Source organism: Malus domestica, chromosome 07 (genome assembly GCF_042453785.1).
Source record: "Malus domestica chromosome 07, GDT2T_hap1".
NCBI lineage: Eukaryota > Viridiplantae > Streptophyta > Magnoliopsida > Rosales > Rosaceae > Malus > Malus domestica.
Window position 1 is genome coordinate 31,097,063 of NC_091667.1, and position 13,619 is coordinate 31,110,681.

The following is a 13,619-nucleotide window of genomic DNA, read 5'->3' on the forward strand; positions in this document are numbered from 1 at the left end:
AAAAATAAAATGCTGACATGGCTGAATCGTGATAACACAAAACAGAAGAAAACCGAGAGGGCACAGAAATAAGGAGGGCAAACAATCGTTGTCCAAAACTATAACCCGGGAACTTCATTTCGTCACCCGAGTCCAACAACCTGAGTGTTTAATTAAATATAATATATTTTTAGGTGTAATAGAAGCAGAGTGTGTAAAGTTTGCCTTTGTCAAATACCATTTCACGGAAATGAGGGTGCCATAGGACCCATGGATTCTTGACTCACTGTGGTTGGTTAGTGTAGATTTTCAGTGGAGAACCATCTTCCTTTCAACACAAACTAGACGTAGGTCCAGGGCAAGGGTTTCAAACACAAATTTACCATACCAAAACTAACTGGTTGAATGACACATCCCTTCAACACACCTAGAATATGCAATGAGTTAATTTCCTCAATAGCTTACTAATAAGCTATGGTGAATGTCTTGAAATTGCTCATTATGGTGAATTCATTGCATTGTATTCAGAATCAAAATGCCCATATGTTCGACTCTTTATTCAAATAAATAAAAATATATATTAGACGTACAAGTATTTTATTCATCAGTGTATGTGGATCTTTTCATGTTGTAGATAAATAGATGACTCATTAAGATGAGTTAATTATTTCAAACATATGCCTTAACAGATATGAGTTAGATCAGTTGACCATGACAATTTGTACACTCCTCATGAAGCAAGTCTTCTTCTAGACTAAGGAAAAGAGAAGGTTTGAAATTGAAATCCGAATTAAGTGGTCCAGCACCTGTTCCCATCTGACCAAGACTTGGTCATATTTGCGTACTTTCCAAATTTTGTACCGTGTAAAAGAAACAAAAATACCTTTGAACAATTTCTCAATCTTTTTCATGGAGCACCAACTCAGAAGAAGCCTCACAAAAGCAGCTTATATTCACAACACATTTAAATTTCCCCACCACCACCATAACATCTTCAAATCCAAACCAATCCAAAAGAAAAGCAAAAGCAGCTAGAACCAGAAGCCATGGATGACATCATTTCTTTAATCCTCCATGGATGCGAGTTGGCTAGAGAGCTTGGAGAAACCCTACCCAACTTGGCCACCCAACCTGACTCACTTTTCAATTCATTGGAAAAAATCACAAAGATTTTTGGTTCAGCAAAGGAAAGGGTTTTACATAGTCAAGATTCAAGTAGTAGTTCATATCTTCACAACACTTTAACACTTGAGCACCAGCAGATTGGAACAAGTGTTGAACAATGGCTGAGGTCTAATCCGCAGGCAATGGATATAATCCAAACCCAACTAGCAGCTGATCGAAACGAAGCGAAGATCAGTGGCGGCATTGATATCCGGGGTTTGGAGGCGGCAGTTAGGGGTTCTCAGGCAGTGGATGTTGTGCCAGCTTCTGACTTGAACATTGCTTCATCAAGCTCACAAAGACCGCGACAAAGGTTCGTTTATCTCCAAAATTTGAGAGATTATATTATGTGATTACTTAACATGACCTTAATTTGTGCATGTATACGTAAAAACATTATGTTAAATTATTGGCACCAAGACAACTCTGTAAAAGATATTGCTTTGTGTGTGTATCTGTGTATGATGGTTGAACAACACAACGTAGTCTGTATTGTATCGTTATTGTCAATATTGTATTAATAACATGTTCATGTATTGGCGATGATAATATATCGACATATTATCGACAAGAACAGTTGCCTGTCCTATAGCTAGAGTATGAAAACAAATACGGTAACTTTGCTAAGAAGAGAGAAGGAAAATGTATCGAAAGCAGAAGAGCATTACCAGGTTGCTTCTTAGAAAATGACCTCAATAAAGCATATAAACTCTATATGGCTTTTACTTTGTGAATCAAGTACTTTGTTTCGGCAGCATGCACTTGTTTTCTAATCATACTATTATATTTTCTTAAATAGGAAAGATCAAGGGTTAATTAGCAAAATGACAGTGCCAGCACCTAGGATTGGAAACACTGAAATCCCACCAGAGGATGGCTTCACTTGGAGAAAATATGGTCAAAAGGAGATCATAAACAGCAGATTCCCAAGGTAATTAATTTGACCATAATCATAGATTAAGGTTAATTATATCGTATTTGACATGTTCAATTCAAAGATATGTCGCGTTCTTCTACTTCATCTTAGTGGTTTACCAGGAATGCTATATATGATAGATATTGGAGGCCTTTAACTTGTTCGAGTTGGTATAATTAGTGTCATTTTTTTCATGGAATGAAATATTCATACGTGGACCAGACTTGACTTGGTCAGCAATCAGTCAGTTTTGACCAGAATTTGGCAAACAATCTTTAATTCTTATGACCAATTGCTTCTTAGTAAATGGGAAAACCCATGCCCAGAGTGGAGGGACTTGAGAATGTTCAATTAGTACTATATATTCGCTAAATTCAAATGTTTAGTCACAGTTAACTACTAAATTACTTAATTAATGAAGCCTCTGATTATGACAATGATATTAACAGTTGACGGGTGATAAGTTTTTTTCCTTCGTAATTTAATGAATCACTTAAATCGCCAAACTATAGAAGAAATAAAAATTCATTATCCGTCAACTATTAATGTTGGTTGCATGTATAACAGTTTGATACATTGTATTTTTCTTTCTCTTCAAAACGTTACTTTCAAGTGTTGTTTTGCTGATTAATTATATCATGTTTCTTTTTCAGGAGTTACTATAGATGCACCCATCAAAAGTTGTACAATTGCCTGGCCAAGAAGCATGTCCAGAGGCTGGACGATGATCCCTCGACATTTGAAGTAACGTACATAGGTGAACACACATGCCACATGTCAGCCACTGCACCTTCAATTCTAACACCCACAGCAGATCATCATATTACACAAGATCAGATGGCAGCAACCACTGAGCCTCCAACATCTCGATGGCTTTCCATGGACTTTAACCCTATTAGAGGGGGCAGCAGCAGCGGTGGTATGATCGGTGGCAGTTGTGGCGGCGGTGGTGATGACGTCGGTACATCCACCGGCACACGTTACCCCGGTAAAGAAGTTGACTTTCCTGTGATGGATTTGGCTGATGCTATGTTTAATTCAGGCAGCAGCAGCAGCAGTATGGATTTTATTTTCAGTTCTGCTGAACGTACATGGGAGCCAGATGACAAGAAAAATTGAGATCACTAGGCAGGAAATGCTTGTACTTGGGCCGGCAGGTCAATTTTCTTTATAATGTTGTTCAGCCAATGAAAAGATCATAGGAGCTAATTAACCAAATTAATCTGAGTCAGTCATCCTAGTCTTCTAGGGAGGTTAATTAAAGTAGTTTCACACAGGTGTTTGTAAACTTTTTTTCTGGTCAATAGGTGTTTGTAAACCTTATTTATTATTTATTTTGAAAAATGGTATTTTATAGTGATCTAATCTCCGAGAATGATAATCCAAATTCGAAAGTAAGAGAATGAGCCCACTGGCATAGCAGTTTAATTTTTGTTAATTTTAAATTGTATACTATGTTCACTTATGTTATGTGCATGCCCACTTCTTTTCCATGACAAGTTTGGGATGACCCTAAGGAAGATTATGAGTTAACGATAGGCTTACACATTAGTTAATGTGGTTTCAGTTTTTCTAACTAACTGATCATGAACATCATTATTAGGATACTCCATATTACGACGTCAATAATTTAAACTCAATTAGATGTGAGATGAAGCAACTATTCAACTAACTAAATCCACTTATGTCCAGTTTTTGTAAACTTTTAAGTAAAATTAACTTAATTCTTTGTTACTTTACAACTAATGCGATCGTTAGATAATCTTTGTCTATTGCCACAAATTAGGGTTTTCTTTTTCTCGGACTAATGTGATCGTTAAAGAATTTCTATCTACCGCCACAAATTCGGATTTTCTTTTTCTCGTAATAATATTACTAGACCAAAAACTAATTAATTAGTTAGTATTTGTTTAGTTACGTAGCATTGCACTGAACTCGATTGATGAGTAGGGATACGAAACCACAATCAACGTGAAACTTCTTCTAACTCAAACTGATTATTTACATCATTATTCAGAAACCCTTGCTATTAAGGAGATACAAATTAAACAGCATCAAAACCTTCATCAAAATTAATATCACACTCAAAATTAATAGACTTAACCATGTCGTCCCACTGCATGTTTGAAACCACGTTCTCATTGGAAGACACGCAGATTCCGGTAGGCTCGGAAAAATCCAAGTGATCCTTCAAACCAAGCCACACATTGTTGTCCGTTACATCACTTGGTGTCCCCACTTTGGAATCTTCTTGTTTGACGATGGGAATGGACGACGAGGATGAGCCAAAGAAATTAGGGTTTTGGCGATGTGGGGACCCAGATTCTGAGCTAACAGTCTGAGATGGCCAAAGATCAGGGCCGATGATCATTGGAGAAGCCTTGATCATGGTTCTGCACGTGTGCTCGCCAATGTAGGTGATTTGGTACGTGCGTGGGTTGTCTTGGATTTGTTGGACCTGCTTGGTTGCCTTGCAACCTTGATCATACTTTCTTGTGCATCTGAAGTAAGCCCTGTAAATGCGATTATATAACTGTTAAGGAGTCCGTCTGGTAACGTTTTTTAAACACTTTATTGTAAAACGTTGTCATAAAAGGAACGAGAAAATACATTTATATTTTTAAAATTTGAGAATGCGCCGACACAAACTTACTGGCTACGTAAATTAAATTCAATCCACTTTGTTTGTTGAATGCCCTTCAATGATTGGGGCCTGGTGCTTTAACTTCATATGTTTGTACTGTGCATCTTTTCAATAGTGAAATGTGAACCCTACCTTTGTTGTAACCACACAATGTGAACACCGACTTTTCTAGTTAGGATTTCCATACTTCATTTATTTCTTTCTAGTTCTTTTCTTCATGAGTTGGATTTTAAACGCTTGTTTGTAAGTGTTTTCAAAAATACGTTTAATCATTTTAAAAGCACTTTTAAACAAGTCCTAACTCATATTGGATGCAAGCTGTCAAGCTATGTGAAGGTAAGAAATAAAGATATAGGCAGCTAACGGTTTATCATAACGATGGAAAATAATTATGCATATGCATCACAATACGGAATTGATTTCTACTAATTCTCAACACCAACCCCCTAACATTAACTATTTAATAAAAAATAAAGATAAGAGTTTAATAACTTTTGTGACTAGAAAAGAATAAGTATTACTTAACAATTATCCATATTTTACCTTTCATTTTTTTACTTTTATTTTTTCTTTTAACATACTTGAATCTAACAAGTTATGCAATGCAATACAATTTTAAACACTAAATATACCCCTGTATTGCCACACTGTTTTTCTCTATGCACATCCATATTTGATTCTACTATTAAAATTGAATAAAATAAATGAGAACATTTATTTTGAATAAATCATTTTCCCCGAAAAATTGTTCATATATTCTTAAAAATAAAAACAAACCTTGGATATGAAGCTTTGAGGATTATCTTTTGGCCGTATTTTCTCCAAGCCTGACCATCTTCAATTTTGGTAGAGATTACTTTCCATGATTGAGATGTCTTTCTGCAACCAAGAAGATGAAATAAACTTATTAGTCTTGGATTTAATTTTTTATTTAATTTTAAAAAATAAGTACTAAGTAACTTACACTCATTATTTTTCGAAAACGTTAAATTCTTTTCTAATTGAGTATAAAAATCCTAATTAACTCAGTTAAAAACATTGAGATACGGTATAAGGCGATATTTTAAACTATCATGAGCTACACAAGGGTATTTAAACTCGCTTTCACGGAACAAATATACTGTTTCAGCCAACCAACCTAACTCATGTCCGTATGTTAAACAAATATATGAAATTGACAATACACCCCTGATTTGTGTATCATACTAGATAGGAAAGTAAACAAATAAAAGAAAATAGCAAACAATTATTCACATATTAATCTATGATTGAGATGTTTCAATTCATTACCTCCTCTTGTAGCTACCTCTCCGATCCTTGAAAGCCTGAGTCTTTGGACTCTCACCGGAACCTTCAGAGCTCCGGTCACCGCAATGCGAGTGCTCCACATGGGAAGGTTCAGGCTTGACCTGATAAACCTCACCGGAAGCAGCAGACTGGTGATCCTCATGGCCGTTAGAAGCAGTCAGAACAGAGAGACTCTCTGTGAATGTTGTCATGATCTTCATCAAAAGCTCCTCCGCCGATTCACGATCTCCGAACGGCTTGTGGAGCAGACTCTGAAGCTCCACCGCCGTCTTCCGGCCTTCTAGTAGCTCCTCGATCAGTCTCTTGTGGTTGGTTCCCATTCGTTCCACGATGCTCTGCTTTTGCTCTGTTCCCAGCCTTAACTCCTCTGTTCTCTCTCTCACTGTTTTTGAGAAAATATAAGAAATGGGTTTTGTTTGGATGTAACCACTATTGGGATTGCTTTTGAAATGATTAAAAGCGTTTCTTACCGTGTTTGACGGTTTTTAGTAAAGGAAAAGTTTTCATTAGCTTCTAGATAAAGCGTTTCTTAATAGAAGTGCTTCTTACATAAACAGTTTCAAACAAACTATTGGAGAGTGGGAAGTGGTTTATGAAAGATGAGAAAAATGGCTTTTGGGGTGCTCCTCTTTGTTTGCTATGTTTGTGTGTGGAAAAAGGAAATTTTTGAATTGGGGTTTGTATGGATGAGGTGAGAGAAGTGGATGTGGTTTTATGTATGTGAATAGGAAGGTGGGAAGCAATTCATAGGAAGTTGCAAGGAAGGAGGTGAAATCCCTAATCACATAATTACATGATTAAAGTGAGAAATTTCCAAACAAATCAAATGCTTACAAAGCTGATGTGATGTCATGTGGTGATGCAAATGCTTACATCATTGGTATTTTTCATGTTATCTTCCAATCCAACTGGCAGGCTGTGCATAGTATTTACTTTTTGAGTGTTGTTTGGTGCAATAAAGTCTCTGTAATTATTCAATGCATATCCATTTCCTAGATTCTTGCTAGATACACTTTGATCACAAATCTTGTAGTTCATGTTTTCACTAAGAGAATTGCTACCGACACTCGAAAGCAATTTTCTATAAATTCGTTGACCATCTAGAGTTGAGAAATGCTAAACGGACTCATTTAAATGTGAGATTGTTCGTTAATTTTATGTTGCTTTACAATTTAACGTTAATATGTGATATAAAGTCTACGGAGAGGTCCAATTTTGAAAGGCAATATCTTTACGTTTCTCAATTATCAAGGCGTAAACTCTAGATGGCCAACGATTCCAAGGAGAATTGCTTTCAAAGATTAATCAACTTTCATAACCTATGACTAATCATAAAGATTGGAATTGATGTAGCCTCACTCTCACAATAACTTTCTATGAAATTTACGACTCACCACAAACAGAGCTTTCTAATATCTTAACCTTAACCGGGGATATTTTTGATTGGGCAATGCGTTCGGACATTTCTGATGTTAATATCAAAAAAGACGTGGGAGATTAAAATGTTACAAAATATACATAGTTGCAATGAAACCCTAGGTTGTTAACTTGGTGGCCAAACAAAAATGTTACTTTGGCTATATTTTTTATATCACCTTTAAATCGCCTCTCTAATAGAAATGAGATCGGCATGTGTTGGCGAGTCTTACTTTACTCTATTGGAGAGATGAAACAAATGTGATAAACGTGTACTTGCTGGTGGGCCAAAAATTCCCAAATGCAAATAGAGGTATTCTTCGATTCTCTCGAATCTATAAGGAGTTGACAATCCTACCCTTCCCCAACGAATACCCCGAATTTGTAAGGAGCTGCCAATCATACCCTCCCTCTGGTTGAACTTTAATTTTAGCCAATACCCTTCTGAACATTTATAATTTGCCAATTCCTCCATGAACTTTAATTTCTCCTCTAAACCCTAAAATTCAAACAAAAAGTGTACGGAGTAAACTAGTGGAAGAGAAGAAAAAGAAAAACAATATGTTGTCTACATTAGGAATAAAATTATCTTTTTACAATTTTAAAATTAACGTTTAGGAAAATTGGTCAATTATAAAAATTTAGAATGTAATCGGTTAAAATTAAAATTTAACTAAAAAATTAATCAATTACAAAAATTTGAAGAGATAATTGATTAAAATTACAGTTAAAATGAAGAAATTGACAACTCCTTACGTGTTGAAAAAGAAAATCGACAGACATCCTGTACAAATTGCGACGTGGGCCGTATTAGGACCATCACTTTCAATGTAACCCTTTCCCCTTTGAAAACTATATATTTTATATATTACATAATATTATAATGTAACTCCTCCAGCCTTTCATCCACAGGTGGAGAGCCCTAATTGGCTTATTGGTCCATTGATCATTGTACGACACTCTTAAAAAAACAACTGTTTTATTCAAAAACTAAAGATTCTTTGGAATTGTTTTTGAAGTGGTTAAAGACGCTTTTTATGAATTTTATTTTGAAATTAATTTTTAATAAAAATATAAGTAAATTAAGAAAAAAACATTTGACGTGTTTACTATTATAAGAAATACTTAGTGTTTTTTAAACTCGAAAAGTTTTCTCTAAACGAACCCTAAGTAATATCACACTTAAATAATGCTAAGTAAATTAATTAAGTAACTTAGTATTAAGGTTTAATGATATTCTTCTTCAATTGTATGTGAGAGGTCTTAGGTTTGATTCTCACCAAAGATGAATTTGAATCACATTATTATTAGTCTATTGTGAGACTTAGCCATCCCCTTAGGGAAAAGGATCATCTCCGGATCCACTTTGTGGGGATCCTAGGACTTCCCACATCCTAACTGTTTATCGTACATTGTACAGTCAGTTTTTGTAAGGTACTATTTGTGTTTAATTTTAAATAAAAAAATAAAATGATTTATGACAGCACGATGCACGATGAATGACTAAGATGTGAGAATTTATAAGATTCTCACAATTTAAATCCGGATGGAATCCAAATCCTTCCCGTAGTATATGTAATATTGTTTATTTAAAAGAAAAAAAAAGTAAGATAATGACAACATATAGGTAATAATTTAAGTAATAATAATATCATTACTTAAGTAATAATTTTATATTAATATTTAGAAAATAATCTAATTATCAATCACTATATAATTTATAAAATATTATCTATATATTATTATTAAAAGAATCCTCCTTGTCAACTTTTTACCATATTTTTTTTTCTATTTTGCCCTCATTTTTTATACACAATACTTACATAAGGAGAGTAAAATAGTAATTTTGTATCTTTTGCCCCTTTTTTCCTATTTTGTCATCACTTTTTTCTATTTTTTCTTCACTTTTGATACACAATACATACATAAGGAGGGCAAAATAGTAATTTTATATCTTTTTAAAAAATGACCATCATATCCTTATTTTTCGTATTTTACCCTTATTTTTTATACATAATATTTATATAAGGAGGTCAAAACAGTAATTATTTAATATAAAGATAAAATATGCACTTATTAAAAGAAATTGTCACACCATTATTTTTTTCATACTTTTTTTAAAATTTTAAAAACTGATCATATTCTTTAATAAAAAAATAAAAAATAAAATGAAATTGTTCACATACACAGATCGTGTGCTTATCGGCTAGTTAAATTTTATTTTAACATTAGCCATTCAAATATCCAATTCAAACCTTTTTACAATACAGACAATATACGGCGCATTGATTGGATAAAGCCACGCATCTAACCCAATATACACCCGCCACGTGGTCCCGCCATTAATTGCAAATTCACACGTCGAGAGCAATACAGAAACCTAACCGAACGCAGCGCCGTATGCGAACCTTACCTCCCGCGGTCCACTCCATGCTAAGCTGGAGGTCACCTCCATCACTGTCGCTGAGGATGCTATGGTTACCTCCACTGCACTCCGTAAACCCTAACCCTAGATTGCATCCCGCCTCTTCAGTTTTGCCGCCCTCCAATCGACCCCCTCAGTCGTTTTTCAACCCCAGTTGGATTCCGGTCTCCGATTCTCGCTGCGTCCCTCAAAGCATGACGCTTTCCAGGTGCTTCTCCGGGCCCACCAGTCCGGTCCCGATTCCGAGCTCTCCCGAGTCGGATAACTCGGATTCGCAGATTCTCGTGGTGGTCTCCTTCTACAAGTTCGCTGATTTTCCTGACCATGCTTCTCTGCGGCAACCATTGAAGCAGCTCTGCGAAGAACTGGTACCCGCATTTCATCCGCATTTCTATATTTTCTTAAATTTTAGTTTGTTAATGGTTAATTTCCATAAATTTTAAATTTCAAATCTTCAGACATTCTTGGACTACTGGGGATTAAAGCTTTGTTGGGTTAATTAACTTAATTTGGGTGAGATTAGAAGATGTCGAAATCAATTTTGGTTGGCTAATGGCTAATTAGATAGATAATTTGATAAAGTCTGGCATTTTTTGTCAATTTTTTGTTAAATTCTTAATTTGTGGTTAGCAATTCTCAAAAGACTTCATTTTTACGGGATTATAGTTAAAGGAAAGCCAATGAAAAATCCAAAAAAAAACTTTAGTTTTAATGAAAAATGACAAATAAAGATATAGTGAATGGTTATAGGAAAAGGTAAAAATGTGGTTTTTCGTTAAAAATGAGCAGTACCAAGAGTGTTTTGTTAAAACTCCCTATAATTAATCCGTGACATTGCATCTTCCTGTGGTTTTATTCGATTCTGTTTTACTCTTCCGGAGCTTATGTACTGTCTATTTTGTACCTCACTACGCTGATCGTGACCATCATGTTTCAGGCGGTATCATACTTGCCCGGGAAGGGATAAATGGGAGCATTTGTGGGACAAGAGAATCGGTGGAGAAAGTTCTTGAGTTCATCCAAAATGATAACTGCCTTGAGGGACTAAGAAGATTGGAGTCACTTGTTAGTCCTGAGGAGGAAGCTATTCATCTGCCCTTCATTGGCTTTGGCACACTAGCAGTTCTCCTCTGGCAGCAGGGGAAGATGCGCCCTTCAGATGGGATCATGTGAGGGTCAAGTTGAAGAAGGAGGTACGGGTTAAAATAAGTCTTGATTGTGAACTTGCGGGTACATTTTGTTGTTCTCATTTATAAGGTGGTTCTTATTTACTCCTTGCACATGTTTATCAGATTGTTAGTCTTGGAATGCCTGATGTATCTCCAATGGAAAAGGTCGGAAAGTATGTGAGTCCACGGGATTGGAATGCATTGATTAGTGATCCAGATACAGTGAGTATTTTCTTCCTTGTATTGGTGTCTTCATAGTATGTCACTGAGCTGTAATCAATTTGCAGAATGTATTCCGTGCTTTTGCTTTTGAGTTCAGTTTTTATTTGTATTTTTTGAGTGGTCTATAGCAGACTAAGCAGTATATTATCCAATGTTACCAAGTACATTAAAAAACTTGACCTTCATGACTCGCTCTTAATTCTGACAAGATCATGTTTTTTAGCAGCTTGATATGCATATATCCAGGTGGTTATTGATGTGCGCAATAATTACGAAACTAGAATAGGGAAGTTCAAGGGAGCAGTTGATCCGTGCACTAAAGCATTCCGAGAGTTCCCATCTTGGGTAGACGATCAGTTTCAACCTTCAGAATCTGAGAATGGTCATTCAGAGGTGAAACTCAACAGTCCAAATGAAAGCATCAACAATCAGCTCGAGATATCAAAACCAAAAACACCTCTGAAAGTTGCCATGTACTGTACTGGGGGAATTAGATGTGAGAAAGCTTCAAGTTTTCTCCTCAGCAAGGGCTTCGAAGAGGTGAATGTCTTTCAAGCTCTATTTTATGCCACATATTATCTGTAGGAAAGGATTAGTTTGTGAAGGATAAAACGAACTTGGCTGATAGTTTGATTTGGAACATGTGTTTCTTAGGTTTATCATCTAGAAGGCGGAATTCTGAAGTATCTTGAGGAAGTTCCGCGGACAGAGAGCCTGTGGGAGGGAGAGTGCTTTGTCTTTGACAAGAGAGTCTCGGTTGAGCATGGGTTAGCACAGGGAACTCACAAATTATGCTACGGGTGTAAGCAACCGGTCAGTGATGCCGATATGGAGTCTCCTCAGTGGGAACACGGAGTTACTTGTCCGTACTGTTTCTCGTCAAAATCTGATGAAGAGAAGGATAGGGCAAGAGCTCGACAAAGGCAATTTGAGACATGGGGGATCATCGATGGTCAGGACAAGGGACGGAAACCGGATAGTACCAAGCAGAGCGCTACTAATCTATCAAATTCAGTTTGAATAGGTTTAGAGAAAGAAAGAAAGAATGCTTTTGAAGATTTTTTGAATCACAGCGAGAAATTGTTATCGTGACCAGAACACAAGTGGTACACCACATGTTTTTATATACATGGTGGAAGATTTTATTTAAATTATTAATTTTTTAACATACATATCCCATTATTTGTATAGTGATTCGTGGTATATCATCTTGTGTTCCGGTCACACAAAAAAATCTCTCAATTCTAAGAGACTTAGGCTATCTTCAACATAAGGGTCTAGAGGGTCAAAAATAGTTCGAAAATCGTCTCCAACCGAGAGTTAGGTCAAAGGGCTTATGGGTTCCACGGGACAAAAAAAAGCAAAAGGGCCAACCGGTTGGCCCAACCCAGCCAACCAACCACCCCGGGCCAGGTCATAATTTCAAATGCAACGGTGATGTCAATGTGACGTCAGCTAACTGTTATGTTTGATTTTATTTTTAACAAAATTTTTTAAAAAAAAATTAAAAATTCTATTTTTTTCTAAACAACATTTTAAAAAACATTTAACAACATAAAACTTAATCGCATACTCTATGGTTCTTTTGTCCTAAAGATGTGCAACAAGATCTTGTTGTAAGTACCTGTTTGTGGCACAAGAACATATCATCCTATAGCGTCTCATATACTCATTTAAAGAGAAACTACCAATTCTTGGATTGAAGACAAATTAGGCCCATCCACAATCATGTTGTGTAATATGATGCAAGACATCATGATGGAGTCCAAATTTTCTCGACTTTACCCTCTTGCTGGTTCCTTGATGACCTTCCACCATGCTTGTAGAATACCGAAAGTTCTCTCAACATCTTTCCGGTATGCCTCTTGTTGTATGGTAAACCACATTTCGGCGTCATTCGCAGGGTTTGGAATTGGTTGGACAAGTGTTGCCTACTTTGGGTAGATGTCATATGTCAAGTAATACTTCATATTGTACTGACGCCCGTTGATGTAGTAGTTAAGTTGAAATGATTTACCTTTCGTTAGGTTATTGAAGAGGGGTGAACGCCTAAAAACTGTAATGTCATTTTGGGATCTAGGGACTCCAAAGAAAGCATGTCAGATCTATGTGTCATATGAGGCAACCACCTCTAACACAACATTTGATTTTCTCGACCTTCCGCTAAAGTTTCATTGTCATCCGGTGGGACAATTATTCCTATTCCAATGCATGCATTCTAATGACCCTATTATGCTTGGAAACCCACGGTCTTCAGCTTTGTGAAGGAGCCGATCAAGATCTTATTGATTTTGCTCGATGAGGTACTCCTCTTTGTAAAGCTAAACAATTGTGTTATAGAATTCAACAAGAGTATTAAGGCATGTAGACTCAGAT

General features: G+C 36.0%; 3 protein-coding genes across 3 annotated transcripts; 2 read left to right on the plus strand and 1 right to left on the minus strand.

Moving 5' to 3' along the window:
* Positions 1–888: 888 nt before the first annotated feature.
* Positions 889–3,424, plus strand: LOC103432973 (WRKY transcription factor 55). The gene is given in 4 exon segments (XM_008371194.4): positions 889–1,008; positions 1,011–1,456; positions 1,943–2,074; positions 2,713–3,424. Coding segments are annotated over 4 exon segments (1,164 nt in total). The 3' UTR covers positions 3,179–3,424.
* A 601-nt stretch (positions 3,425–4,025) lies between these two features.
* On the minus strand, positions 4,026–6,862 carry LOC103432930 (WRKY DNA-binding transcription factor 70). Its single transcript, XM_070825322.1, has 3 exons — positions 5,994–6,862; positions 5,481–5,582; positions 4,026–4,572 (listed from the first exon to the last, which is right to left on the minus strand). Exons 1-3 carry the CDS (start codon positions 6,329–6,331, stop codon positions 4,104–4,106), a joined length of 909 nt encoding a protein of 302 aa, XP_070681423.1. The 5' UTR covers positions 6,332–6,862; the 3' UTR covers positions 4,026–4,103.
* A 2,914-nt stretch (positions 6,863–9,776) lies between these two features.
* LOC103432972 (rhodanese-like domain-containing protein 7) lies at positions 9,777–12,411 on the plus strand. Its single transcript, XM_029105972.2, is given in 6 exon segments — positions 9,777–10,219; positions 10,779–10,944; positions 10,947–11,045; positions 11,145–11,243; positions 11,490–11,783; positions 11,898–12,411. Coding segments are annotated over 6 exon segments (1,416 nt in total). The 5' UTR covers positions 9,777–9,827; the 3' UTR covers positions 12,264–12,411.
* Positions 12,412–13,619: the final 1,208 nt, after the last annotated feature.

Coding starts and splice junctions, on each gene's coding strand:
- LOC103432930 (XM_070825322.1), bottom strand. CDS start 6,331: ATGGGAACCAACCACAAGAGACTGATCGAGGAGCTACTAGAAGGCCGG. Junction 5,583..5,993: donor AGAGGTAGCTACAAGAGGAG/GTAATGAATTGA, acceptor TCTTGGTTGCAG/AAAGACATCTCAATCATGGA. Junction 4,573..5,480: donor CTCAAAGCTTCATATCCAAG/GTTTGTTTTTAT, acceptor TCGCATTTACAG/GGCTTACTTCAGATGCACAA.